The sequence below is a fragment of the Camelus bactrianus genome, chromosome 16 (genome assembly GCF_048773025.1).
Source record: "Camelus bactrianus isolate YW-2024 breed Bactrian camel chromosome 16, ASM4877302v1, whole genome shotgun sequence".
Classification (NCBI taxonomy): Eukaryota; Metazoa; Chordata; class Mammalia; order Artiodactyla; family Camelidae; genus Camelus; species Camelus bactrianus.
Window position 1 is genome coordinate 37,699,337 of NC_133554.1, and position 27,162 is coordinate 37,726,498.

Below are 27,162 nucleotides of genomic sequence, written 5' to 3' on the forward strand. Positions count from 1 at the left end.
TAAAGCCTAAAATATTTACCACCTGTCCTTTGACGAGCAAATTTGCTGATCCCAGTTTAGATAACTGATGAAGCTACAAACTGAGTCTGTAATATAAGGATAAAGCACAAAAATTTTTGTGAAGCAGAATCAACAAGACTTAATGACTAATCAGATGTATGTGGTTAAGAGCAGGTAGAAATGAAGATTGATGTTTAGCCTTTTTTTTTTTTTTTTTTTTTTTTGGTGGGTCAGGAAAGTAATTACGTCTATTTATTTAATGGAGGTACTGGGGATTGAACCCAGGACCTCATGCATGCTAAGCATGCACTCTACCACTTGAGCTATACCCTCCCCCAGCCTCCTATTTAAAACTCAAGATGGATGGAGAGACCATTGTCCAGGAGAAGAAAACAGAAAGAAAGGTTTTTTTGTTTTTTTAATTAAATCACTTTTTTTCCTTGATAATGAAAAATAAGAATAAATGACAACCCAAAATTAGACAACAGGTTTACAGTATTATACCACTAGGAAGACAAACTTGTTCAAAGATGGACATTTCTTCTCAGAACATGTATTCTGCAACTAAGGGGAAAGGTGTTCTCTTTCCTGTATTAGATCCCTACATTGAAGTGGCTGAAATTTTACTGTAGAAGTTCTAATGGGCAATTTTAAAAGGTACTCACACTTAAGTAACAACAACGTAACAGAAACAACAGCCTGTTTTTACACACTTGCATAGCCACTTTCTCAGGAAGCTTCCAAACAGATTTCTGAAAAGTAACTGCACTGAAAAGCCACTTGCTACTACTTGCTATTGAAAAAAGAGAAATGACAAGCCCAAAATGGAGTCACTTATGTTAATACCAAGACTTAATACCTGACCTAACTGCAGTTACAGTCTTCTCCAAGAATGTAATCCTAACCAGTCAGTGTGGAATTTTCTGGTCAGCACCAATGAGGTAATCATTTCCATCCCCAAAAGGCAAATGAGGTAATCTGCCACACAGACAGACCCCTTCCATTCCCAATGGTAGGTTTCTTAAGCCAGACGTAATCTTCCTTGTTTATGACTTCCTTGTCTTGACTTTAAAAACCTTTCCATTTTCATAATCCTTCGGAGCTCCTCTCTACTTGTTACATGGAATGCTGTCTGATTCACGAATTGTTCAATAAAGCCAATTAGATCTTTTTAAAAAATTTACTGTCAAATTTTTGTTATTTAATTGATTGCTATGGCACTCAAATCTGGGTGACAGTTGTGTTTCCCCAGGGGCACCTGATCCACAGCAGGTGATCCTGCATTAACAAAGGAAAGCAATAATGAATACACATACAATCCACATCATACAAATAAAGAAGCCCTCTCAAAACAACAGACAGAACGTAGATATGGGATTTAAATTCAGGCCTGTGAGTTGCACATTTATGCTTATGATGCAGGGAAAACTGCAAATGACCACATGTCTCTTAGTATTCTAGACATTACTAACAGCATCAGCCCTCAGACATGAAGAAACAAAGAGGAGATATCTCAATAAGTTCTGTTTGTTTTACCCTATTCTGTACAAGTACTCACTGTGCTAGCAGGTAGAAGAAATACAAAGAATAAGAGGTAGTACCTGACCACAAGAAAGCCGGAACATGGTGGAAGAAAGATTTAGGACACATCTACAGTAAAAAATAGTTTCTGATAAGCACTGTAGAAGTATGAAGTTCTAAAATGACTGATTCTGAAGTATAGAATTAAGGAAGGCTCACATAAAACATGCTGCCATCAGAGTTAGACCTTGAAGGAAGAATGGAAAATTCTGAATGAGGAAGAAATACTTTGGGCAGATGTGGGAGGCTGAACAAAGATAAAGAAGTGGAAAGTATTTAAAGGCCTGAATAATGGTAAGTGATTTTTTTGTTGTTGTTGTAAGGGGTAGCATTTGAGTGCTGGAGAGTTCAGAATTTTTAATTTTACTTAATTATCGTTGAGAAGCCTGGGCAGCTTAAGATCAGTAAGAAGATAATAAGAAATCCAAGGCTGAAGAACCATTTGGCTAGGCAATGATGCAGTTAACAGAGAAAGAGATTATGAGAAAAATATATCTGGGCATAAGAATAGGAAGGGGAAAATGGTGAATTTAAAATTTTAACTATGTTGAGACTGAGATGTCTGAACCACCAATAAAAAGTTATCTGTGCATTACCTTAGTATGCTGATTTTTAATATCTATCTGGTTGCTAAGAGGCTTTTTACTTCTTAGGTCTGACCACACTAATCTCCAGATAAGTGAGGTTCTATATTATGTGTACCATATAAATGAGATTTAGCAAGAACTGGTTCTAGTCATTCAAGAAGGAGGAAAAAAAAAACCTTCATAGCAAAGTAAAACAAATCAGAAACGTGTACTGATTTGTACTTCTGCCATTTATATAGCAGTTTCCTTGTATGTCAACACCACTGCTCACAGCCCTGCAATTTTGAAAGAGAGCTCACTAATGTGATGAAAACATTAGCACAATACAACCCAACTTCCCTGTATGTCATCTGTCAAGGAAAAGGAGTGACCAAAAGATGAAATTACTTTAAAGAATTTACTTAATGCTCTTCAATGTGGATGGTTTAATGTATTAAAAAAAATCTTTGCAAACTCAATATGAAAAGTATCACTTTCATATACAATCTTTTCTTTTTTTGTATATGTATTTTTAATTGAAGTATAGTTAGTTTACAATGTATCAATTTCTGCTGTATAGCATGTTTCCATTACATATGAACATATATATTTATTTTCATATTCTTTTTCACCATAAGTTACTACAAGATATTGACTATAGTTCCCTGTGCTACACAGTATAAATTGTTGTTATGCAATTCTTTTCTTACTTAGGTTTTTTTTTTTGGTAAACTGAAGTCTAGTTGATTTACAAAGTGTTAATTTCTGGTGGACAGCATGGCTTATTTAGTTTTATATTAATAAAGTTTAATTTCTTTTCTAACAGAATAAATAATTATTTCCTAGAAATTAAATTCCTGGAATGCTAAACTCCTGAATTATTTTTAAAACTTCAAAATAATAATAGCCTCAAACTACCCTATAAAGATAAATATAAGATGCTTTCAGAAAAAAAAAAAAGACCTCTATCTCTAATATACTTATTTGACTTTAAGTCAAGACAATCACAGCAAGCCAACAGTATATTCCTCTAGTTGGAATCAATCCAGGGAAGACGTTCACTAATGTACACATAGATAAGGGGGATAACAAAGTGGTAGTCCACAGGGTTTTTTAAATAAGTGACTAGATTTTAGAAAGACTTGATTTGAATTACTTGATCTCTGCCATAATCCAACTGTTTGCATCAGTTAGGAAAGCACCCAACAGGTTATTTTCAAAGAGCAAATAGCAGGTCAAGTTTATAACACGTGACTTACTAATTATATTTAAATAGCACAGAGTGAGTAAGAAATTAGATTCCCCATAGGACACCGGAGAAAGCCTGAAGTCTTAACAGTCATAGAAAAAACATCAAAAGGTAATATTCATTTGACGTTTTCTCAATTACATATTAGAACCAAATGTCAATTTCAGCATATGTTAGATTTCTAAAATTAAAGTTTTGAGCTCTAAGTTAAAAAAGAAAGTTAACTATGTTCAATATGGGCTAGCTACTTTATCTCAAATGTGGCAAGCTAATTTTAGATTTGAATATAGGATTTAAAAAAATTAGCTTTCTTTTAAAATGGCTTACTACTAAACTTGGTATATGTCTATACTATGCCTTCTTAGTCTCCATCTACTAAATGACACTAGACTAAGATTCACTCCAGTTCTAGGTGTGGTCATTTTTAGATATGTATCCTCAGGCAAGTTAAGCCCTTTGAGCCCATTTATAAAATGGAGTTGATATTAATCACTTCTGCATTTCCTTCTATCTTGCAAACTATGAAATTTATTAAACCAAGGATGGCATTTCCCAAGTGCTGAGATAGGTCTCCTTCATCCTTCTACCCCTACTTTAAAAAATGCTAGTTCTTAGATCTGTTTGTGATTCAAGTGTTAGATTAATTTTCTGTAATTATTTTGAAACAGGAAAATGATGTTGAAGCTATTACTCAGTCTGTTCCTACTGACTGTTAACACTTTGGGACAAACTTCAAAACCAACGACCTCATATTCTATGACAACCTCTAAGCAGATCAGTCCAAATTCAAAGACAATTCCAAATTCCAAGACAACCCTGGATTCCAAGAGAACCCTGGACTCCAAGACAACCTTGAATTCCAAGAGAACCCTGGACTCCAACACAACCCTGAATTCCAAGAGAACCCTGGACTCCAACACAACCCTGAATTCCAAGAGAACCCTGGACTCCAAGACAACCCTGAATTCCAAGAGAACCCTGGACCCCAAGACAACCCTGAATTCCAAGAGAACCCTGGACTCCAACACAACCCTGAATTCCAAGAGAACCCTGGACTCCAAGACAACCCTGGACTCCAAGACAACCCTGGATTCCAAGACAACCCTGGATTCCAAGAGAACCCTGGACTCCAAGACAACCCTGAATTCCAAGAGAACCCTGGACTCCAAGACAACCCTGAATTCCAAGAGAACCCTGGACTCCAACACAACCCTGAATTCCAAGAGAACCCTGGACTCCAACACAACCCTAATTCCAAGAGAACCCTAGATTCTAAGACAATCCTGAATTCCAAGACAACTTGGAATTCCAAAGATCCAAACAACCCCAGATCCTAAGACGACTTCAAATCCCAAGCCAATTATGAAAACAAAAATGACCCCAAAGACAGCCACAACCATGAATACGGTGACTACAAAAAGTCGTGGCACCACACTGAATCCAACAGACAGCATTCACTTTCTTTTCTATGTAATATTTTTGCTGTTTTGTGTGCACGCAGGCTGAAGCAGACTTGGACTGTCTGCACTGCTATCTCAGTTCATTGTTATCTGACAAATGACAACAAGCACACTATGAAAACCAAATTTATTTCAACTTACTTCTGAGGAAATTATCATTATCCTCGCTTAATTTGGTTGTTTGAAATTTTAATTGTGTAAGCTGAATTATTACCTTAATATGATGGTTTCCTTCCTCATAAATGCTAAAAAAAAAAAGGGCAAAATACCACATATGTGCCTTTTAAATGTTTGCAAAATTGAACTGAAACTCGGATTTTTCATTAAAAATATAAGAGAAGAAATTATGTTGGCAACATTTAACCAAAGTATGCCTCTGTGTATGTGTGTGTGTGTGTGTGTGTGAGAGAGAGAGAGAGAGAAGGATTGGGGATGGGGGATGAGGAGTGACGTGTATTGTTCTTGTGGTATTTTATTTTTTATTAAATAGACAAAGGTATCACCATATTCCATGAATGTGTAATAGTAATATGTTGTTACAGTGAAAAAAAGGCTCCAATTCTGCTAACCTTTGGAATGCAGAATACAGCTGCTCCAATGACAAAGTTATCTTACTCTGGGTAAATCTTTGTCTTTCATTTCAAAAGGGCATTTGCAAATCTGATGCCGAGAATTCAGAACTCTTCCCTACAGAAGCATGTCCCGTAACTATTGGTAAGAGTTTCATGCTGGTCTGCAAAGACTGATTTAACCTAAAAACCTAGTATATAATTTTAACAGTGATATTAACTATATTATTAACAGTGCAGTTGTTAAGGTTTGAAACTCAACTCTGATTCTTACTAGTTGTGCTACCATGAGTAATAAATACATGACTCAGTGAGACTCCCAAACAAACCGGTAATAAACTGACTACAAATGAATCACTTGGGGTCTCTTTCAGATATTTAGATTAGGCTCTGCCTTGAGATTTTGATTTGGCAGCCCAGGTAGGGCCTGGGGATGTATGTTTGTTTGTTTTAATTTTCCTGGTCATTCTGTTAGCTAGATTTGCAAATGACTAACAATTTCTCTAAATTTCAGTTTACACACAAGTCAATCACTGGTAGTCATAACACTTCAGCAGATTATTTTACGGGTTAAAAGAAAAAGCATATAATATGTACAGTTTGCCTCATGCAAAGAAAGCACTCAGTAAATGTTCACTATTAACATTATTACTACTGACACCCAAAAAGCAGGTATTACAACATTGCCACGTATCACAACATTCCTAAGAGAAAAACTCTTCATTGTACTTTAAGTTTTATATTTTTAATTATTCTTACAAAAATAACGTGCTCCTGGCAACAAGTCAAACAGTACAAAGATATACATATTACAGAAATACTATAATTGGTCCTCACCTACTCCAATCATACTTCCCCCTGAGATAAGCAATGTGAACTAGTTTACTGTGCATACTTTTACTCACTTCTCAGTCTATACATACTATATACATGTGCACATACACACCCATATTCCTTTGCACACTGCATGTTAAGTGTCAGAGTAAGTCGTCTGGATCTTTTTAAAGCTACATTAGAGGATTTCTGTTACTTTTTCTGCTCAGAATCCATTTTTCCTGATTTTTTTCCCTCTGAAATCATTCTTTTTAATTTTTTTTTTATTGAGTACAGTGAGTTACAATATGTCAATTTCTGGTGTACAGCACAATGTCCCAGTCATGCATATACATACATACATTTGTTTTCATATTCTTTTTCATTAAAGGTTATTACAAGATATTGAATATAGTTCTCTGTGCTATACAGAAGAAACTTGTTTTTTTTAAATCTATTTTTATATATAGTGGCTAACATTTGCAAATCTCAAAGAAGTTGTAGTATATTTATACAATCAAATACTACTCAGCCATAAAAAAAGAATAAAATAATGCCATTTGCAGCAACATGGACCAAGAGATCATTATTCTAAGCGAAGTAAGCCAGAAAGAGAAAGAAAAATACCATATATCACTCCTATGTGGAATCTAAAAAGAAAAGAAAAGAAAAGAAAAGAAAAGAAAAGAAAAGAAAAGAAAAGAAAAGAAAAGAAAAACTCATCTACAAAACAGAAACAGACTCACAGACATAGTAAATAATCTTACAGTTACGAGGGAAAGGGGATGGGAAGGGATAAATTTGGGAGTTTGACATTTTTCCTGATTCTGATATCGGCAATCCAATTTCCCTTTGGGAAACCCTGTCCCCAAGCTCCCCCCAACTTTCAGTTCATGCAACTCAAGTAGGGCTGGCTCACCCCTGAGCTCCAGGGATGGGCACATGATTCAGGCCTAGACAACTAAGAAATTCCATCCTCCTTGCCACAGTGACTGCCTCAGGAACTGGCAGGTGACTCAGGCCAATAAGCCCAGGACTTTCGCTATAACTACTAGGAAAGAGGTGTTTTTCCACTGGGTTGTTAAGCTGGGAGAAACACAAACCATCACCGGCTATTGCTTACGAAGAGCTGCCAGGGAATAAAATCAACACAAAGTAGAGTCAAGAGACGGAGAAGACAGATGTTCTCCAGATGACACTGTTCAAAGATCTGCATATAGTCATGTAAGAAGCCAGTCCATCTCTTGATCTCCTTAGGTACATGTGCCAATTGATATCCCATTTGGTTTACACAAGTTTAAATTTTGTTTCTGCCACTATTATAACAAGCAAAAGAAACTTAACACATTACATATTATTACATAATACAGATGTATCATCATTTATTCAACAATTTCCTTTTGATATATAGTTACTTTTTTTTTTTTTGCCACTATAAACAATGCTGCAACACTGTCCTTGCATTTGTTACTTTACCTGTTACAGCGCAGGAGCAAAAGTATATGGGAGGGAATAGCAGGAAAAGATTAGAAACCAATTTAGGTCAAAATTAGGGAGCACCCAGCACACCCAACTACAGAGCCTAGATTTTATATGGGGACTCAATGGTGCTATTTAACACATAAAGACAAGATTAGGTGTGCACTGGAAACTGCCTCCAGAAGCAATGTTAAGATGACATGGAAGTAGGTATGTAGGGTTTAGGGAGTAGAACAATAATGCTGCATTAGTACAGTTTAAAGCTAGTAAGAGAATCTCAGTAATGGCAGTGGGGGAAATGGAATCAAAAGACACTTCCAAGGTACCTAAAAGAAGTGTTAAACCATTAAGATCCAATTTAAAAAATTAAAACACATACCTAAGGACAGCCCCTGATAAAGGAATAGCACTAGGAAGTCATTCTGAACCACATGACTGCTGGGTAAGAAGCAAGAACTTGACTTAGAAGCAGGCATAAATCTACTGGCTGGCCAACACACAGAGTTAAAGGTTTTGCCAAACTGGTACTTTTTGTCTGAACGTTCTCCTTCTGGAATTTGAAGTGTGCAGTATTAAGGTAATGAAGGATTTATTAGTTGAGGTTAAAGCTGAAAAGATACAGAAAGAGGAAAATCATGAGGTACAACTGAATGTGAAGACAAGAGAGAGTCAGGGAGCACAAGCTGGTTCCAGAACTGACAGCCATCTAAACTCTGTCTACATCTGGGCAGTCTCTGCTCTGATTCACGTTTAGGCCTATCTTCTTCAGAAAGTAAGAATGACTTATTTGCAATAACAAAGGCTTGACTAAAACAACTTAATTGACTTGCCTAGATCACACAACAAAAATCAAGACTTGGTGATTGATCTAAGGAGGATAAAAGAGGGAAGAATATAAAATGATTACGGTTTCTGGAGTGAGAAGGGATGGTGCTGCTATTGAGAAAGAGAATATGGTGTGAAAAAGGAGTTTATTTGAATATACACTGAATTTTGGACACTTGAAGCTTGAAATGTCTGTGGACTATCTGTAAAGGAGATTAGAATCTACAGCTCAAAAGACATAAACTAATACACGGAAGTCTAAGCCACAGAAACACAGGAATGTCAGAAAGTCAAGCCTAGTTGTTCTCTGACAAAGTTGGCTGGATAGAGACAAGGCCTTTACTATCTTCTTCTGCTTTTGTATACAGTGGATGAACTGAGCCTCTCTCTGTTCTGAGCTATTAAGTGCTCATCTATCCTGAACCTGAGGCTTCACACCAGGTGACAATGAAGACCAGGAGGTGCTCTCATAAGTCTAAATAAGAAGCTGAAATGATTGAAAGTCTTGAAATTGGCAGTTATATTCAAAAGCAAAAACAACAACAACAAAAGAAAACCTCAAACATACTCTGTACAGAACTTCATATGTCACAAAATACTTTATGGGAGAGGTAGACAGGATAGTTTTTATATGCATTTCCCCCTCTTTTCTTCAAAATATTATTATTATTCTTTAACATTTCTAAAAACTAACTTGTCTAAGGTTACGCAGAAACAGCAAGCTGGAATCCTTAGCTCTCTCAAGTCACCATGTTATATAGGTTTCCTGGAAATCTCGCTGACTTAGTCCCACAGAGGGTGTTTGCATCAGACCCGTGCTACTTTCCTTTGGCCTTGTATGGTACAGACCACTGTAAAGAAGGAACACAATCTTACAGTCTGATCCTGAAGAAAAAACCCAGCTTTGAGGTTTTCCAGAAATCTCTGCCATTTATAAACTAACAAGAATTTAAACGGGGAGGAGGACACACATCTCTCTCTCTCTCCCATCAATGTGAGAAGTAATAGGGGAAGTCAAAATACACTGGTGGTATTAAAGGTTGGGATTAGAATACAAACATGGTTCATCTCATTGCAAAAGAAAATCAAAGTCATCTTAGGCAATTTAGAAACAGCACCTGAAATCAAAGCTGGAGAGAAGACTTTCAGGTGAAGTTGAAGAGATATTACTCAGAGCTGCTGAAGAGGAGGGCTAAGGATAAGTGAAAGTTCCTATGCCCTCTTGGTTCCCTAACACCCCAGGTCTTCGGACTTATTGGTTTTAATGCTATCTGAATTATCTGATTAAATGAGTTTCCCAACTTCCACCTTCCTTCCTTCACTCCTCTGTCACTATTTCTCAACCTCCATTTGTTTCCAATACACTGCCAACTTTTTGCCACCCATGACCACTAAGTCTACTGAAATAATTCCTCAATTTATATTAAATTCAGTAAATTCAGAAAGATGAACTCCTACAGCCTAGTGAATAGCAGAACTAAAAGTAAACACTGTCTCTGAGATTCCAAAGCCAGTGTTCTATCTATTATATCACACTGTTCCTAAGGTTCAATTACCATGAGTTTATGTCACACTAAATGGGAAGAAGTAAAACTGGCCAAATAACATCATAGACGCGTTCTCGAAAGGAAGGCAGAATGAGGCAAGAAAGAAAAGACAATGGCCGGGAAAACAATGCAAGCATCACACCTATTTTGAAGGAGGAGCTCACAGCATTTGCAGAAAGACTTTCTAGGAATTAGCCTTTACTGAAGACAGCATAAGCAAACAATCAATTTTCCAGGCTGCCACCTGTGCTATCTTTATAGAAATTTCCCACACCATCTCTGAATTATCTGTTAAATCACTCTGAGGTTGTCTTACACACATATTGCTAAAAGTTCTCAGAAACAGACTCTTGAAGTTTTATTTCCATTTTTAAAAAGTTTCTGATTATCATGTTGTGGATGTTATTTAATCAGAATATACCTGAAAACAAAAGATTGTGATTTTTTTTACTCTTTGTAATTCACTGTAGGTGGTATTTTTAAAAAATTATGTAACAAAAAGAAGCCAATATGAAATAGGTAGTCTGAAAAGCAATTTCTAATATACTGAGCATCATTTCGGAATGAGATGGCGGTTTACCCAGCTTCATTCTCCCAGAAAAGCTTGTCTTCAATTCTGATAAAGTCAAATGGCAAAAAGCCAAACTTGTTGTCTGTCTCTCTACATTTGCCATCATTTAAAAAACTCTGGTGAGAGAAACTAAAACATAGTGTTACTCATAGGCAAAACATCCTCTGATATAAATCATAGCAATGTTCTCCTAGGGCAGTCTACCAAGGCAATAGAAATAAAAGCAAAAATAAACAAATGGGGCCTAATTAAACTTATAAGCTTTTGCACAACAAAGGAAACTATAAACAAAATGAAAAGACAACCTGCATAATGGGAGAAAATATTTGCAAACGATGAGACTGACAAGCGCTTAATTTCCAGAATATACAAACATCTCATACAACTCAATAACAAAAAAACAAACAACCCAATCAAAAAATGGGCAGAATACCTAAACAAACTTTTCTTCAATGAAGACATACAAATAGCCAACAGGCACATGAAAAATGCTCAATATCACTAATTATTAAAGAAACGTAAATCAAAATTACAATGAGGTATCACCTCACACCAGTCAGAATGGCCATCATTAAAAAGTCCACAAATGGTAAATGCTGGAGAGGGTGGGGAGAAAAGGGAACACTTCTACACTGTTGGTGGGAATGTAGTTTATAGAAAACAGTATGGAGGTTCCTTAAAAAACTAAAAATAGACTTACCATATGATCCAGCAATCCCACTCCTGGGAATATATCCAGACGAAACTCTAATTCAAAAAGATACATGCACCCCAATATTCACAGCAGCACGGTTTACAATAGCCAAGACATGGAAACAGCCTAAATGTCCATCAACAGATGACTGGATAAAGAAGTTGTGGGGGTGTGTGTGTGTGTGTGTGTGTGTGTGTGTGTGTGTGTACACACATAAATGGAATACTACTCAGCCATAAAAAGGAATAAAATAATGCCATTTGCAGCAACATGGATAGAAAGACCTGGAGATAATCATTCTAAGTGAAGTAAGCCAGAAAGGGAATGAAAAATACCATATATCATTTATAGGTGGAATCTTAAAAAAATGACACAAATGAACTTATTTACAAAACAGAAACATACTCACAGGCATAAAAAATAAACTTATAGTTACCAGGTGGGGAAAGGAGGTGGGGAGGGATAATTGAGAGTTTGGGATTTGCAAATACTAACTACTATATATAAAACAGATAAACAACAAGGTCCTATTGTATAGCACAGGGAACTATACTCAATACCTTATAGTCACCTAAAATGAAAAGGAATGTGTGTATGTGTATGTGTGTGTGTGTGTGTGTGTGTGTGTGTATACACAACTGAATCACTGTGCTATACACTAGAAATTAACACAGCATGACCATACTTCAATTAAAACAAAACAAAACAAAACAAAAAAACATAGTGTTTCTTACCTCCGTGCAACATAATAAAATATAGGATTCCCAGCTTTGGAAGTCCCAGCTTGGTAGAAAATACTTAATGTTTTCAAAGCCTTGAATTCTTCTTTTTCATGTACTTGATGCCTGAAAAAAAAATAAAAGAGCAACTCATAGGCTTTATAATGTCCACTGAGTATCTACAAAAATCCACAATTGGATCAATGATAAAATATACAAAATGACAAAGTATCTAAAAGCAACATGCTTTCTGAAGGGCAATGTGGCCACATGTACCAAAAATTTCAAGGTGTTATTCTTTGAACCACAAAGAATGGTTCATAAGATAATGCTAAGAAAACTCCTGGACAGGGATATTAGCCATAGAATAGTTTTTAATCATTGTTTTTCCTAGACAGAAGTTCTTCCATTTTTATTTATTTGTTCTTTAAGAGTTCAGTTTATCAACCTTTTCTTTTCTGGCTTATTGATTTTGATATGAGTGAGAAAGGCCCAAGTTTTCTTCTTCATGGGAGTTTATCCTCACAAATAATATAAGCATCTTTTTCCAGATGGTTATTTACTGGTACAGTTGTGCCAACACCAACATTAGCATCCATTTTAATCTCCCTGATTCTGAATATCACTTTTATAATTATATTCCTATATATATTTTTAAACATTTCTTTAAAAGTATGGTTTAATTTTCATATATTCTGCTCAACACTCAGTGTGTGTCTTTAATCTGAGGATTTATGTCATTCACCAACTCTGGAAAATTCTCATCTGTTGTCTCTTTAAATATGACCTCTTCACTGTTCTCTGTAAGCTCTCTTTCTGAAACACTTACTAGACACGTTGGATCTTCCCATTCTGTTATATGCATCTCTTAAACTCTTTCATATTTTACATTTCTTTGTCTCTCTGTACTGCCTTTCAGCTAATTTGCTGTGAACTTCTTTTCCAAATACGCATTTAAAAATACTTTTGGGGGGGCAGGGGGGAGGTAATTAAGTTTTATTATTTATTTTTATAGGAGCTGCTGGGGACTGAACTCAGGACCTTGTGCATGTTAAGCATGCACTCTATCACTTGAGCTATACCCTCCCCACTAAAAATACTTTATTTTTAAAACATATTTTATTTTACCTAGTATTTTCATGTGTCCTGGGGGTGGGAGAAGAGGTTGTATTATCTCAGTTCATCCTGTTGCTGGTACCAGGTCAGCATTTGTTTAATATTAATGGAAACAATCTAGACATCCTTTGACAAGGGAAACAGGTTCACATGTGTATAGCTGAATGATTGGGAAGCTATTGGCCAAATGCTAACTGAATTATCTCTAAGAAGTGAAATAACTGAAAAAATTTTTACATTCTCTTAGATTTCTATGTTTTGAATAATTTAACAATTTTTATTTTTAGAGTTAACATTATAAAGCTACTTCCCATTTTTTAAAAGAAAAATGGGTCTCAGACAGCATCAGTGGGAACTTAAAAACATCACCTAAAGTTTATTAAACACTTTATATATACAACAGACACTAGTTCTAAGTATTTTACACAAGTTAGATCATTTAGTCTTCAAAAGCACAGAAGATTGTTTTGTAAGGAAGGCAGGGTCTTAGGTCAAGATAAAAGGACTAATAAAGAGGTTTTCTTAGAAAAATGGAAAAATAGCAAGGATGTCCTTGGTAATGTTGAATAAAAAAGTTTTACATTTTTGTACTACACTTTTCAACTAGGTAACATGAAATTTTTATATAGAAGATACTTCCTTAGTTACACAGGAATAAGCATTTGTTACACAGAAAAATATAACAGAGCTAAAGATATCAAAAATTTGGAGTAATGTGTACAAAACTATGATCTATACATAATATGATTAATAACAGTCACTTAAACAAGGCAAGGCACATGATATACAAATCAGTAATGTGAATTAACTTCAGAATGTCATATTCTGCTTTTTCCTCTCTGCCTCTGGCATACACTATGAACAAAAACACTTAACCCACACTCACTATATGAAGCACTAAGTGACTAAGTGTAAAGGATTATGAAAGGTACTTTAAATACCAAAGAATTCAGCAAACTACCTTCACTGTAACATCACAGAGGTGAACAACATTTAACAATGAGGATCATGTGGCTTGCAAACTAAATTTCTCTAAATGAGATTCAGAACAAATGTCCACATTAAAAAAAAATGTCCACAGAAGTTTTTTTGCAATATTAAAGTATACTATATTTTCTGAGTCTCAATCTAAAAGAAGTTAGTACCATTAACTTTTAGGAGGGTTCTGAAAAATGTTACAGTGTGGTAGAAAGAGTTCATCACTTAGAACCAAAGGACCTATGAAAGAGGTGTGGAATCTTAGGCAAATTAATTATTCACTTTGAGCTTTATTTTCCCTAACTATAATATGAAAATAATGTTATCTACCCTCCCTTTTAAGTATTAAATGCAAAAACACCTCAAAAAAACATACAAAGTACTATTCAATAAGACACTATTTTTATACTAAAATCAACCACAAAACAAAGCATATTTCAACAATACATAGAATAAGAGAGAAGTGGAATCCTAAACATAACAATGCAGTTACTGAGTACATCTTTCTTGATAATCCTCTATCAAATATACAAGCACATCTAACAAGTGGCCTGGTGGCAAACTTTGCACCTCAACCAAAAAGAAGCAATCATCATTTCAACGTGGTACTTTACCTAGTCATAAATTCCTCAAACTTTGAACTGGTAAGGTTAAGGCTGGACCAGTGTGTATCTGCCACAGGTTTGTGCTCTGGAGGACCCAGGTATGCGAGAAGTGTTGCCATCTTATCAAAAGGTCGTCTTCCAACAGCTTTGTGATCCCTAGATATAGCAAACTACTTAGGAAAAAGTTGCAGTTCACATTTAGCAGTACACATTTCTTTAGACTGTCATTGGTTGCTTTTCTTTTTACTGTCACCTGGTGGTTCCTGCTGATTTCTAAACTGCACCAAAAAGACCTCAGGGGTTGTTAAATTTACACTGAGACATCTTAGACATATGACCACTCCTCAAACTACAAAATTTACGTAAAAATTCTTTCTGTTCCAGTATTCTAAATCCATTCCCATTAAACAGACAATCAGTAAGTAAAAATAACATTTTGATCCACTGTCTCTTAGAATGAAAAGAATCCATCCTGAGAAACCACTATTTAGGAAATAGACATACTGTCCCTGATACCAGATTTCTGCTTAATAAGGGTAAACATGAAGTTTCAATAATTATTAAACATTTAAAACCATATAAAAATAAGACACTATTTCATAAACATCAAATTGGCAAAAAATTATGAAGTTTGCTAATGCCACCTTTGGTGAGGATGTGTATAAAGAGGTACACGGTGCTGGTCAAAGTGTATATCAGCACGTACACTGAAAAGCAATGTGGCAATATCTAGTCAGGCTGAGGTTCTGCATACCCCGGAACCCAGCAATTATGCATTTAGGTAATACACAGGGAGACAAATATGAAGAATATTTATTACATCACTATTAAAAATAATGAAAAACAGAAAACCCTAAATACCGATCAATTAGGAAATATGAAACTAGTGTTACAGTCATTCAACGAAATACTAAGTTAAATAAATGATAAATCTCAGAGTATTGTATGAAGAGACTACATTGAGTACATCATTTCTGTAAAAGTTTAAAACATACAAAACTATGTTATACATACCTATCCTATACCTATAATTTTTCTTTTTTGTGAATTACACTCTTCTTTCCCCAAGAAATAAAACGTTTTAAAGATCTGAAGTAATACAGTAAAATAATGTTAAAGCTAGGGAGTAGACATGTGTCTCTCTTATACTATGGTCTATACTTTTTTGTATGTTTGAAATGTGTATTTTTTAAAAAACCAAGTGGAAAAAAATTCTCTAGTATTAAACTACATGAATACATATGTGAATTATTGTAAGATAAATGAATTTTTGCATTTAAAAGTTCCACAGTTTGAGTGCCACACAGATAAAGCATTTTCATATTTCTGTCTTAGACACATTATCAGTCATGCCCATGTCTACTCCAAGCCATTAACAATTCATAAAAGATTAAAATGTTCTATATTTTAAACTCCCATTTCTTAATCAGTTAGCCTTAGCTTCATGGTCTTATATCTTTTCCATGAATGAGCAAACCATTTTCATTGGCATTTAAAAATAATCTGGACTCATTCTACCTTTTTAAGAGAGCTCCTCAGATAGAGGGCCCTTTATAAACATAAATAATTAGAAAGGACAGGAAATGACCCAGGCTACAAGAGACTAGCTAACGTAAAATTCTGAAATTAATTAATTATCTATATAAAACTTTATTTGCATATACATAAGAGTATCACAAATGGGATTACTATAGGCTTACAATAGAATCGCAATGTTTTCATTATAAAATTCCTAAAAATTAAGCTGTTCTTCAGATTCAGATGCCAATACTCATTTGATCTTCAGTAAATTTAAACATCTCTATGTCTTGTTGCACACTAATGTTTGCAAACCAGAAAAAACCTAAAAACCTAATTTCTGATTTCTTAGTTTAACATAAAAAAAAGTCTGTAGCACCTATGTAAGCTTGTTACCACTTAATATGGCAAGTTTTTGCCTATGTATTTTTAAAGAGAGTCTACATTTCTCTTTCCAAATCATAATTCTTATTTTAAGAAGACACAAAATAAAAAGTATTATTCATGACCAATAATTTTATTAATATAAAATTAAACTGAGAGTTTCCAATATCCCCGTGATTGGAAAGTCTTACCTGTTGCTGGAAAGATACTGGCCAATTTTCTCTTGATTGTTCCAGAGTAGACGATGTAAAGCAAGCACATTGCCATCACTGATGAAGGAAAGACTGTGATTTACTGCATCACTTGTAGGGCAATCAGATGCTATATCAAGAAAAAACCTTCAAAAATGCAAAGTTATCAGAATTTCAAAAGTCAGATATACTCATATCTATGTCTGAATTAAATTTATATGAAGTAACTGTGAAATAACTGAGATTACAAATATGGAGGTTTAACCCACACATGTGACTATCATTAAACAAAACAAGAAGAGACAAGGAGAAAGTTGGTTTTCCATTTCTGATGCCTAGCTTCAGTTTCAGGGTAGGCTCTCAAGTCAGACAATAGATTTAGATGGATGAGACTTTGTAGAGAAGCCAGTACTTTACAGGTAAGGAAACGGAGGCCCAGACAAGACAAAAGACCTTCTCCAAAGTTATACAACTTGCCAGGGTGAAGCCAGGATCAAAACCTTTGTTCTTTTAACTTTCTGTGGGTAGTCAATCTACTTAGAATATAAATCCTAGGCTGACATTCACTTTCTTTCCACTATGGTTTGCAACCCAACAATGTATCTTTTAAACTCCAATTAGAAGTTGGTACAAACTATAATGAAAAATTGGAAGAGAGTTGTACAAGTACAGCTTAGACTGTGAGTCAGATCAATTAGACTTACGAATCTACTACTACATGAAAAGTAGAATTCTTGATGTTAACTTACATTTACAAAGAACTTTCTCATAATTTATCTCATTCGTTTCTCTAAAATCAACTCACAGGCAAACACGGTATTACACCTACTTTATAAATAAACCAGCAACTCAAGACAGATAAAGAGAAGCAACTAGTTAGTTTTGGGAACCTATCGAGCAGAACTCAAGTTCTCTAAAATCATAAAACTTGAACAGTTTTCCAGTTACTCTTGAACAAAATCATATGCATTTGTATTACTTGGTTTAAAGAGTAAACTTTTAGTTTACGTACACTTTCAAATTAAAGTATCAAAAATATCCTAGTGTCACAAAACTTGTGATTATACACTATTATGCATTATCTGTACCATTTCAGTTTTAGTTTTTACTGAAAGAAGGCTTTTTCCTTCTTCCTCTCCTCCATATTGTAGCAAACTCAAATCCTTTATTTTAGTAGCTATGTCAAAAATCCCTCCTGGTTTTTAAATATGGAAATCACTACCAAATCACAAAGAATATGGATTTACTTCATTAATGTTTTTTATAGTAAAATAAAGTAAGATTAATTATGTTCTTGTCCTAGAGATTAAAGAGAAAAAACCTAATAAGCAGGAGCTTCATGTAGACCAAGTACATGGACTTGAGTGGAAGTGAAAATATCTGACTCAAACAGAGCAACTGGCTAAGTGGCAGGCTGCTTACCTTCGTGCTGCATCAAAGTTGCTTTTCACAAAATCATTAAAAGGCCGCATATGCTCTTCTTTTGTGAAAAGAACATGATTGGCAATACTCTGAAGTATCTAAACAATAAAACAAGGTTATAAAGGATCAGATTATAAAATCTACACCCACACATATTCTTTTCAAAATATTAATTTTTTCACTGATATAATTTCTACTGGCAATGATTGCTCAGTCTATAAATACTAGGTGTTATTTCTATTCTTTTCCAAATATTAGTATTATTATTATATACACACACATATAGTTATACACATAAAATACACATTATTTAATACATTTTTAATTTAAAAAATCATAAAATATACATTTTGGTTTCCACTTCAGAATTTCCAGAATGATTACACAGAAAACTATCTTCTGAAGACATTTGCTAAAATATTTTCAAGTGATAATAAGGCCCATCAGGTATCAGTCTAATGAATTCCTTTGTAATATAAACAAATAAAAATAAAACAAGGCATGTAAGTGAAAACCAGAGGGCATTCCAAAAATAAATTCAAGAGTAAGTAAGTACAGTGAATATGAAAAACTGAAAATTTATTGAAGAGAAATTTAAAATAGTTATATTATCAAAATAATTCTTCACCTTTGACATTAACTTCAAGCCCCTTTCGATTCTAGGTGGTGGCTTTTTATCTAAAATCCCTGCTTCATATGGTGAGACAATGGCAGGATTGATAAATCTGAGGAACATGGCACTTCCTACTGCACCGATGCTGTTCTGAGGGAAACGCTGGCTAACCACCTAAAAACAAGGAGTTGAGAATTGAGTATACGGTTTGAATTAAAACATGGAAATGGGAAGAAAAGAGCTTGAAGGTCAAACTTTGCACAAAGACCCTGAACAGACCAATCCTTGAGAACAATACATTTTTACTTTTTCCTACTCCCAAAACATCAGCAAATAAAGCTTATCCTCAATTCTTGCCCTCCAACCTTTAAAAGCATGATAAATGTATCTAAGAAAAAAGACGTCTCATAGATGAGTTGTGTAGAAGAGATCTGAAAAAAGGTCTTAATTTTATCATCATTGATTATACCTACATTTCAAAGATATGAGGGAAAAATGAGAAAACAGGACGTATGTGCAGAATTTCACACAGCTCTAGTTTTCTTCACAATGCCTCAATAAAGTAATATTTCCTCTCGTGAATTCACATGGCTCACTGACTCCATACTAACTCTGGAAAGAATAAGAATTATTTCATTCTATTTCCTCTAGTGCTTCATGTGGTATGCATTATAAATGTGTTCTTATTCACTGCCTAAAATCTCAAAATAATTTTCTATCATATCCGACAGGAAGTTAGTAAAAAAACTACTTTAATAGAGGATGATTTTTTAAGCAGAAAAAATCTTTGTAAAAGTGGTAATGGGGGTGAGTTATGACTAATACATTCTCACCTTTGTTTATACTATGCAGCTGAGGAAGCTTGGTGGTACAGTACTTTGAGTGCTACTGCACGAAGAGCAACCTTACAATTCAGTAAGAGGAAACTGGTGAAGGTGGCTACATACAGCAGCCTTAGTAGAATGTGTTAAAATCTAAATACTGTTTTAGAGTTATTTTTAGCCAAAATACAGTTTTAGAAATAGAATTAAGAAAACTCAAGTGCTTTTACTATCTAGTATAGTGTTTAACCTTTTGGGGAGTAGGAACAGAAAAAAGAATGTTTACTGTTGCACAGACAAAATTCTTCATACAATTTTAGAATGTTCACAGACCACCATTGTGACTGTTTCTTTTAGAACTCACAAATTTTAATCTTAAAACATAAGAAACATTATCAACAAACCTATAAAATTTTAAAGCCCTTAAGGAGTGAGTTAGCAAGAAGGAAGGAGGTTAAAAATTGCTTTATATTTAATTGCAAATAGGTTGTTTTAAAGGAATAGCACATATTCAGTTTAATCCATTAATATCTTAAAGTGGTTTTGAAAGAGGTAAAAGTCAGAGTCTGGTTAAAGAACTGGTTAATTTATAAAATACTAACCTGCTGTCAAAGTATCTCAAAAAATGAATTACTCATGTAAACTTGGAGAACTCTTAAAATGCATTTTTGAAGGCAGCTATTTATTGGTTTTCTTTAGGACAAAAAAGTTTTAAAGTGACTCACATTAATACCTGATTTATACTCAGTACTACTCAGTCTCAGAATTTAAGGAACATGAGTGAATTATTTCTCAAAGGGAGAATACTATAAAACTTATGACAAGTACTACACCTTCACTATCTTCCACATTTTCAAAAACAATTCATGTCAAAACAAAATATCCACACTGCAGGAACATACATTGTTCCAAGTATCATATAATCACTGACAACAGTTTCAGTATATTCTTGGAACTAAAACCTGATAAAATTATCAATATCCATAAAAATGCTTTATAACAAGTTTTATGAGTCAATATATAAAAATACTACTTTTTCTTTCACCACTAATTAACATCAGTGTGATTTTACTTCATAATATACATACTCAAGTTGTTTTTTTCCTTTTTAACCTGTAAAAATCTAATTTGGATCCAAAAGACATTCTGCATAAAAGATCAAATTAGGGCCAGTCTGTATGTGGAAACCAGGTATCAGTCAAATGTCTCCTTCACTACCGACACCCCACTAAAAGCTGTATGTTACAAATAAATACATACATTGTGCATCAGCAAGAGGATCACAACCCATATATCCTTAATTACCTAAGTTAGGCTGACAATTAACTTCTCAAAGGAGATCTAATTATACAGTATATATTTGAGTGTAATAAACAGAATTATCGTAATACAACTACATAGCTATATACCAGAAGCCAGAACCTTCTCTATATATTTTACATATTACAACTCATGGTACATACACCCCAAAAGAAAGTTAACTTGCTTTTAAAAGATCATTAGATTCTGTTACCCCAACAGCTCCATAAACCAATATTTTAAATTTATAATGGCTATACTGCCATCATACTTTGGAATGCATTCTAAAATATCTCAAATTACCAATTAGATTCCCTCCGTTTCCATGAGGACCTCATATGACTTGTGCTGAGAAATACATTCCACAACTTCATGTTACCTAGAAACATTTTTTAAATCTGAAAATAACACTAGTAGAAAAAAATTTTTCAAGAAACAATTTTAGACACAATCTTAATAAATAAAGCAATGTTATTAGGAAGGCTAGAAAACATGCTCTAGAGAAACACAGAAAGCCTGAATTTTAATTTATGTGATACACTACACAACAGCATTAGTGAAACACTGAACAAGAATGTTAGAAACAGTAAATTAATTTCAACAGTGATGGTGTATATTATGTTATATCCACATATGCTGAGAATTAGAAGGCTGAAGCATTAGAAAGAAATGTTTTTATTAAGCAAGATGGCCATCCAATCCAATCCATTTGCTGACAGCTGACCAAATTTACTTAACATACCCAAAAAAGAATCTCCTAAATTGATATAAAAGCATATGTCTATAAATTTTAATTTAGTTTTGAATTTACAATCAAAATTTGTTATATGTGAAGCTCAGACAAGGAATGAAAGATGAAACCAGATGAATACTATATTCTAAATTTTACCTTTTAAAGTAAACTACCTACATGACTCCTAAAGGTTTTCTTTACATCCTTCTCTAAATTCATTTGGATTATATGTACAAAGGCTGTACTCAGCCTGATTCAAGATCAGTCATACTGAAAGATAATGGCAAATTTTAAATGAATGCATGTTAATATTTTGGACAAATTTCACTCACAGGAAAAAAATTATTATGACTACCATAATTTTCTTCCTTTTAAATTAGGGCAAGGTCATAAAAGTAAGGGGTATATTCATACCATGTTTACAAATAAGGTATTTCTCTATAAATATAGACTCACTGTTTTCCTTTATTTCAAAAGTACTATGTTCTCAGTCCCAATAGTTTAATGATGATTTTTTCTAAGGTAAAAGTGGTTTTGTTTCACCATTAGAATTTCACAAATATCTAAATTCTGGAGGAAACTGTCTAGATGAAAATATAAGAAGTAAAAAATTAAATTTAGCTACTTTTAAGTAAGATTTAGAACGTGACACTTTCCTTCCATGTACTTCTAACAATTAAGAAAAACTTTCATCTCTAGGAAAAGAAATCACTCACATTACCTGCAAACAAGAAGCAAGAATGAAGAGAGTCAGCATTTCCTAAGGCCTTGAAATTAAGTTTCTTTTGCATTCATTTATAATTTTCAAAATAACAATAATAAAATTAAACCAGGGATATCCAATGCAACAAATGCCCCCAAAATGCCTTTGGGATAAATCAAACCAAAGGAACACAGAGAATGTTTCAATGTAACTTAATTCCAGGGTTAATTGAAATGAAAGCTATTTTGTGCCAGAATTAGTAGAATGATTTTACAGTGAAGGTCAAATAGGCTACAGTGAAGATGTTCTTAACAAACAGCAAAAGATTTTTGTTTTGCTTCGAAAGAAACAGCTAAAAAAAAGTTCTCCAAACTTACTGATTTTTTGTTTTCCTTTTTTTCTTTTACTGTAGCTTTATTCAGTAGGGAGTGGCAAGTTGCCTACAGGAACAGAGATGAGCACAAACAAGTCACAGCACCAACTACATACAGCAACAAAAACAATGTTGGCTTGTACATAAAATTACACGATCAAAATGTAACACAAATGGAATCAACAAAAAATTAGAAATCAACTGAATTTTGAGGGATGAATTTTATCTCTGGATTTTCATTTTTACTACATGTTTAAGCCAAAGCACTAAATAAATAGCAAGAAATGTTGAGACAATCATATCTACTATTTCTGGCTATAAATCACAGAAAAGTTCTCAAGAGTATCTGAGGATATTTAATATTTACATTTTAGTTAATTCCTAGCTTTTGATAAATTTTATATAAAATGTTCATTATAAGTAGATGACACACTAAAAACACTGCTATATGTCTCCACAATTTTTTCTTGATATATAGGTTTATGTACACTTCTCTGTGTATCCTTCAATTGACTTAAAAGTTCTTTTTTTCATAGCTGGAATTTAATTCAGATCCTACTGATTAAAAAATGAACATTAAATGGCTAAATATAATAGAAAAATACACTCTAGAGATTCTGAATTAAAAATTTCACTCTCTCTCTTTAAGAAAGATTACTCTTAAAATTTCACTTATCTTTCTGTTTGCAGGCTATTTCCTGAAAAGGTTCTAATCAGAGGAGGTTAAAAAGCTCTGCAACATTTGGGGAAAGAATGTTATCAGCTCAACTAGAAACAAGCATTAATTAATATTAAAGTGAAGAAACTGCGGAGAAAATTATACAATAAAACTGTAAGCCTGCTTAAAATCTTTCACAGATTTGACCATTTATCCGAATGTCTCAAAAAAAAAAAAAAATCCCCCCCTAAAGCTCACAGAGACGTACTGGTTTCATCTCACAGAGCTCCTCCTAGGCCAAAGAGCTCTGTTAAAATTAAAAGACTTCTGACTGAACTAGACTAGGAACAACAATTATTTTTAAAATATTTTTAGAACAAACTAAAATTCTTAATCCACCATATATGGCATTTCATTCTAGGAGTTCTGTGCATCCAACACCATAGCCCATAACAATTTGGGACAGTTAGTTTGATATCTGTTCATCCATCCGTCCATTCATCCACCTAAGTAGTTAACATGCATCTACATGCTAGATACCATTCTAGGCATTGGAAAACAGCAGTCAAACAGTAAGACACAGTTCCTTTTTCAAGGAGCTTTGATTCAAATTTTAGACTATATACAAAAGCACTCGTAACCCAATTTATCACAAAAATGCCATTTTATACACTTTTTTTCAATTATGGTATAAAACTATTATTTATAGCCTTAACATTTCTGTGTAAACTAATTTTGTTTGGAGGAGAAGATTTGCTGAGAAAAGATGACATTTATTTAGAGTCATAATATTTAGCTCTTTTCATAACTCTCTCACCACAGCTTAGGAGAATATCCATTCTGGGAATTATTTGCTCATTATTCCAAAACTATCGGGAGGAAAAGTGGAAACAAATTCTTGACAAAATGCCTTAGTTATAAATCTAATACATGTTCACTGTAATTGAACTATACAGGAATAGTTGGCTATTCCTATATAACTTTAATCCAGTCCACTAAGTAAGGAGGCATATAAAACAAAAGAGCCGGTTAAAGCACAATCTTAAAAAGGCTTAAGAGTCAAAATATTACTCAAGTAAAAAGAGCCAAAGTTCAGAGAAATCCATTAGCTAGCAACCTACTCACTTAGCTTTCAAATTTTCCCCAGTAGGTCCCAAAGCAGGAGCCATGTTTGCTAGAGGGGAAAAAAACAATCAACTACCCTGCCAGCAGAACTTGAAAGTACAAAGGTCCCATTATGTTTCTGCCAAAGTCAAAAGGGCAAGGAAGAGCCAGAAGACGGAATATGAACAAAAATAAAAGAACAAACTAAGGGGAAAACATTTGGAAGGGGACTTAATGAAAGACTATCTTGAGATCGAAGTTTTTTTTTTCCCTTTCTTTTTAATTTAGTAAATGTAAAATTCCCCATTATCAGTCACCTATTAAAAAACAAACCCTTATTTATAAATAACATTGGATACCTTTGCTCCATAGTATTCTACATTCCAATAATAAGTTTACCCAATACTCCAAAAAATGCACTAACATTTCAATAATATTCTTAAAGAGAATAATTGTATGTGAAATTTTAATATGATAATTCAGGTCTGTTGTAATATGGGATACTGTATTATGGAGTGTTTAAAAAAGCACAACACTTGGTGTTTAATAAGCTCTGTTTTCTGATTTATTTTCACTACTTCCCTCCCTTTCTAACTATGAAAGCGGGTAAGAATCTTGTTTACATGGGTAGGAGGAATAGGGTAATTTATTCCTTCATTAAATATTTCCGAAGTACTTACTAAGTGCCAAGCCCTGTTCCTTTTTCCTTATCAAATGGGACTCCAAGTTTGCTGATACAATTTTTCCTTTTAGGGTGACAACACATGAAGAGTTTCTACTAAAATCTACTAGACTATGCATGTAATCAGGTAGTCAGTACCCATTCACTTTTAACCAGTTAAAGTCAAAGCCACTGCCGCTTTAGAAATCCATTTGCTCTCTGAAAACAGGTACTATCAGGCCACCCAAGAAGTTGACCCAGACTATTTCTAATATGTGTTCACCATTTCTTGTCTACTTAGTTTTATAAACAGAAAGACTGAGTTAGATTTAAAGAGCTACCTGAATAATGCCCAAACTTAAGAGAAGATATTATTTACTGTTTTATATTTTATATTATAACTAAACCACCCTCTAGTCTCAGATTTAACCAGCTGGAAAAATTATGTGGTGCTCTCCTAAGCTCCCTTGAGCTATTTTGAAAAGGCAGGAAAAGTCACGATAAATTAAGAGAGTTTTATTGCTAAGTACACTTTATACGTATGTGAAGAAAAGTTTTTTTATAGATACAGCAGATACATCTTTATAAATAGCAATGGGGGAAAAATTCACACAGAGCGGCCTGAAACAGCATTTTAATGATGATTTCACTGATCTTGCTAACGTCTCTAAGCAACTGAAGCCCTGTGCTAAAAAACAAATGGCTGGGGATGACTCTGCAAAGAAAAAGACACAAAAGGCATTGGTTTTGGTAAATACATAAATTCTCTCCCCTATACCTACCCCTGTCCCAAACTCCAGACCAACTAATGTTTCCTCCAGAATCATAGTTTAAACAGGCTAATGTGGATTTGCTTGGAATGATTCAATCATTTCTGAAACTGCATAAGCAATTTAAATACACAGTGGAAGCCATAAAAGAACACAGACCTAATTTCCTCACCAAGTAGGGGATGACTGTGGACATCTGAACTCAGAAGCATTACTTGCAGTGCTAGTGTTAGAAAGTCTAATAATTTGATGTGAATGATGATGCAATATATTTTATAAATAGCATCCTACATAAAATAAACATCAGTCTGTCCTGGGAAAACCTGACACAAACACATTATAGCTTAAAGAAGAAATCAGAATTATAGACCAAGCATTTCACAATGCAAAAAACAAAGAATAGACCTGCCTCATATGTGAAAGACTCTATGAGTAATTTAGGTAAAAACAACCACAAAAATTCCATAGTATATCTCACTTCAGCCACATCTATTATAACTAGTAGATTTGGTGCATTTTAAACTTGTTCCCAATGCAGGAAAAACTTACTATTTTTAAAGTACCCCTTAAAATACTTCAAACTGTCTTCTAAGCAATATTACTCAGTATTATCAACCACCCACTATCAGCAGCTAAATCCCTCTTCGGTAAAGCATTCTTTTAAATTTAGCTTTGGATTAATAAAGGTAGCCTCTAAACTTAAGCATACCTGGTACAAACAGTGGCAAACGCTTCGTAGCTGAGGGGGGAATTCGGAGGAGGAACTGATGATGGCATGGAAGAACTTTTCGGTCATCTGAAGGAGGTTTCGCTGGTTTTCCTCTAGGCTCTCTGACTGTTCCAACCTACCAAAGGGGGTAAAAGAAAAGTAAAATCAATTAAACAAACAAACAGAGTCTTCAAAAGAGACTCTTTAAGAGATATTCAGCCAAATGCAATGTTTGGACTTTGCAGTGTTGGGATCCTGATTTGAACAAATCAACTGCAAAAAAAGGCAATTCTGGGAACTGTGTATAAAAATTCTTATCCCTCTATATTCTTACAATTTTAGTATACAATTTTTAACTTTTTGTCCATCTAGCAGGTAGGAAAGGGCATCTCACATTTTTAACTTTTATTTCCATGACTCTGGTAAAGTTA

General features: G+C 34.0%; 1 protein-coding gene across 10 annotated transcripts in view; it reads right to left on the reverse strand.

Annotated features, from left to right (window-relative positions):
* The window catches only part of NF1 (neurofibromin 1), a 225,348-nt gene that overhangs the window by 75,315 nt on the left and 122,871 nt on the right, over window positions 1-27,162 (reverse strand). For 7 of the 10 annotated variants that reach the window (XR_012499533.1, XM_074343088.1, XM_074343083.1 and 4 more), the window contains 7 exons: window positions 26,732-26,867; window positions 22,834-22,896; window positions 18,916-19,074; window positions 18,288-18,385; window positions 16,866-17,012; window positions 14,782-14,928; window positions 12,089-12,199 (listed from right to left, as the gene is read on the reverse strand). Coding sequence is in view for 9 of the 10 variants with exons in the window: in XM_074343088.1 (XP_074199189.1) it covers window positions 12,089-12,199; window positions 14,782-14,928; window positions 16,866-17,012; window positions 18,288-18,385; window positions 18,916-19,074; window positions 22,834-22,896; window positions 26,732-26,867 (861 nt within the window). In the remaining variant the exon portion in view is untranslated. The remainder of the gene's footprint in view (window positions 1-12,088; window positions 12,200-14,781; window positions 14,929-16,865; window positions 17,013-18,287; window positions 18,386-18,915; window positions 19,075-22,833; window positions 22,897-26,731; window positions 26,868-27,162) is intronic. The other 3 variants (XM_074343085.1, XM_074343086.1, XM_074343090.1) reach the window with 1 other exon arrangement.